Raw genomic sequence first — 3,135 nt, 5'->3', positions numbered from 1 at the left:
TAAGATACATTAATTATACACATACATATACAGAAGATCAAAACAAAAACATTCAGAACACATAAATTAATTTAAGAACTCAAATTAAAATAATTTTAGTGAGAAAAGTGACGTGCCATAGATGACCATCACCGGCCCGTTTCTATACGATGATGTATTTACGATACTTTTTCAATAAAATTTACAAACATATACCAGCTCTTACTTATTCTAAACATATCCAAGCGGTCGACCAACTCCTCGAGAACCTTAAATCTTCATCACATAAATGGAGTAATCGAAGTCATTTCATTTCAATACAACATCGAAACCTTCAAATAATTTAATTTCCATCAATTCAATACACCGAAATCGAAGTGAACCAAATAAATAAAAACGACAACAACAATAATAATAATTCCAATACAACGCTTAAACTAAAGCCTTAACCCAGAACCATGCAGTTTGCATTCGATAATCCCGTCCAACCGTTCCGCCATCTCATCCGTCAAATGATTCTTCCAATCCCCGACCTCTCCCCGCCGGAAAAATGCCTTAAACTCCTCGCCGGAGAACATTTTCCCAGTCTTGTTCACCTCCAAATTCCTCAAACTGTCGAAGCTACACATCTCCAGTATCCTACCCACCGTTCCATTCAACTCTTCCTCTTTCGAAAACGGACACTCCAAGAACTCCGCCAGTCTCTTCAAATGCATTGCCGGCTTCTCCTTCATCTCCTCGAACTTCAAGAAAAACACCCTCTTCGGCCTTTCCACGATCGCCTTCCAGTACCCCAGTACGTGCTCCCAGAACGGTCCGTACAAGCTCACGCCATTGCAGAACTTATCGAAGGCCTTTTCGAGAGAATTCACGCCTTTATCTTTCGGTCTCAGCTTGTTCGTGAAGTGCCATAGCGAGACGAAAGTGTCCTTCGGGTTCCTGCACAAGTAAACAATCTTGCAGCGAGAGTCATTGACGGATTTCGGCAATGAAACCAGAGGCAAGTGAGTTGAGAAGAGTCTCGGAGAGGCAAAAACCGAGAGGTCGGGGACCTGATTTTCTATGTAAAGTTTGAGCTCTATGAAAGGCACAAGATCGTGAGGGTTGTTGGTGTACAAAGGGTGGTGAGGATCGTTAATTGCGTGTTTTGAACGGTTTATTAAGGAGAATGCTATGGCTTTGAGCCAAGTGGTGCCGGATTTGGGAGTGGTGACGAGGAGGGTATCGGAATCCTGAGCGTGGAAGTGCTTTTGGCAAGTTAGAACTCCTTGAAGCTGGCGGGTTGTGTGCCAGAAGCCTTGATATTGATGGAGACAATTGGCGACCCAACCACTTTCAGTGGGGAGTGAGGAGATTAAGTCCTTTCGTTCTTGAGTGAGGTCGTCTTCTTGTAAGTATTTAGGCACAGAATGAGAAGTGCTATCAGAAGCAGGTTGAGGTGATGGCAAAGAAGTGGATAATGCGGTAGGAATGGCGGCAGTGAGCATGGTTGCGATAAGGGAGAGTGTTTCGTTATTTAATTTTTGTTTGTTGCTGTTGCTGAGATCTGGTCACTGAGTGGCTTACCATTTTTATAACGCTGGCTACGCTTTTAATAATCATATTTTACGTATTTTATAGATTTTTTTTTTTTTTTTTTGTGTGTAAAAGGTAATTGTATAAAGAATTATAGAATGAGTCCCCAAAAGGGCAGACTCAATAGGAGTACAAGAGTCCTGGACCACACTAGGACCCAACAAAAGAAACCATATACATTAGCAACAAAAGAAACAAAATAAAAAAAACCAAATATATCACCAAGCTAAACTCGCAGACACCTGGAACTAAAAGACCAGCATCACAAAAAGGCAGGTCTTACATAAAGCAAAAATAAACTGCACAAATATATACAAGAAGCTGTCAGCAAACAAAACTCCATGTGCAGCAAAAACCAGCCGAGAGTTTACAATGTCTGCAATGCAGCAGCAGCAGGCACAGCTATCTTGACAAACTTGTCAATGATCATACAGCAAATAAGGAGAGAAACTCCCTAAATAACGGGCAAGCAGCATCTTGACTCCCACTTTAAACATACCATCTGCTCAAATCGACCCACAGTCGTTGGGCACAAACAGGCAACCTTCACACAAAAAGAGGCACCAAAAATCTGTAGCTGTCAGATCAAGAGGAGCCTAAATAACCCCCACCCAAGTAAGCAGCAGTCACCATAATCACCTCCCACAAACCTGTAGCATATTCAACGGGAGAAGCCTCCCACCTCCTCAGCCTCATAGCAATTCGCCTACCACCAGCAGCTCGAGACCAAGAATTATGCATTCCCTCCATTATACGCCACGAGACAATTTAAAGGAAGACCCCACTCCTCCATAACTTCTCTAACCCGCTCATTGTTCTTAAACTTTAAGACTTGGCAATTTAAGTCTCACAACCTCTAAAATATGGTGCTGTACCCTCTGGTAGTGCTGTCTCTTGCCTTTGAAAAGACGAAGATTTCGCTCCAGCCAGATCCAGTAAACAGCAGCCGCTAGTAAAAGACTTCCAATGATTGTCCGTATACCCTTCCCCTCAAGCCTACCTGCGCACCAGGTTATGATGTTATCCCACCCTATCACAGGCACTCTAAACTTACCTTTTGTTTGGATCATACTCCAAATGTTTGAAGAGAAGGGGCAGTCAAAGAAGAAGTGGTCATGAGAGTCCATAGGACCATTGCAGAGCGCACACTCCATACGCGTTGAATCCATCCAAACATTCAGTCGGTCTTGCGTGAGAAGTTTATGTTTGATAGCAAGCTACATGATGAAAGAATGCCGTGGGATAGCTTGACCAAACCAAACCAAAAGGTGCCATGAGACTTTGTTACTTACCGAAGCCAAATCATACCAAACTTGTTTAATCGAGAATTTAACAACCTTACCCTCTCTGGTCTGCCAAACGGAAAACATCTCTGTTATTAGTCATCAGGAGAGAGGGGGATTGCGTGACCACTTGGGGAAAATTGGCCTGCAATTATCCGGCCATGCCCACTGCCCATCATGAATAATCCTGCTAACCTTGGCCTTATGCCCCAATCTGGACTCATTGATTGCTCTTAAGGAAATAACCCACTGAATTTTTCAAAAATTTCAAAAAAAATATTAATAGTTTATAGATTTT

At 42.6% G+C, this 3,135-nt stretch overlaps 1 protein-coding gene across 1 annotated transcript; it reads right to left on the bottom strand.

Moving 5' to 3' along the window:
- Positions 1-368: 368 nt before the first annotated feature.
- LOC116146401 (cytosolic sulfotransferase 12-like) lies at positions 369-1,485 on the bottom strand. Its single transcript, XM_031431807.1, has one exon. The coding sequence runs from the start codon at positions 1,464-1,466 to the stop codon at positions 417-419; it is 1,050 nt and encodes a 349-aa protein (XP_031287667.1). The 5' UTR covers positions 1,467-1,485; the 3' UTR covers positions 369-416.
- Between the last annotated feature and the right edge of the window lie 1,650 nt (positions 1,486-3,135).

The sequence above is a fragment of the Pistacia vera genome, unplaced genomic scaffold (assembly GCF_008641045.1).
Source record: "Pistacia vera cultivar Batoury unplaced genomic scaffold, PisVer_v2 Contig115, whole genome shotgun sequence".
Taxonomy (NCBI): domain Eukaryota; kingdom Viridiplantae; phylum Streptophyta; class Magnoliopsida; order Sapindales; family Anacardiaceae; genus Pistacia; species Pistacia vera.
Note: the sequence above shows the minus strand (reverse complement) of the source record. Positions and strands in the feature narration are given on the sequence as shown.

Coding starts and splice junctions, on each gene's coding strand:
- LOC116146401 (XM_031431807.1), bottom strand. CDS start 1,466: ATGCTCACTGCCGCCATTCCTACCGCATTATCCACTTCTTTGCCATCA.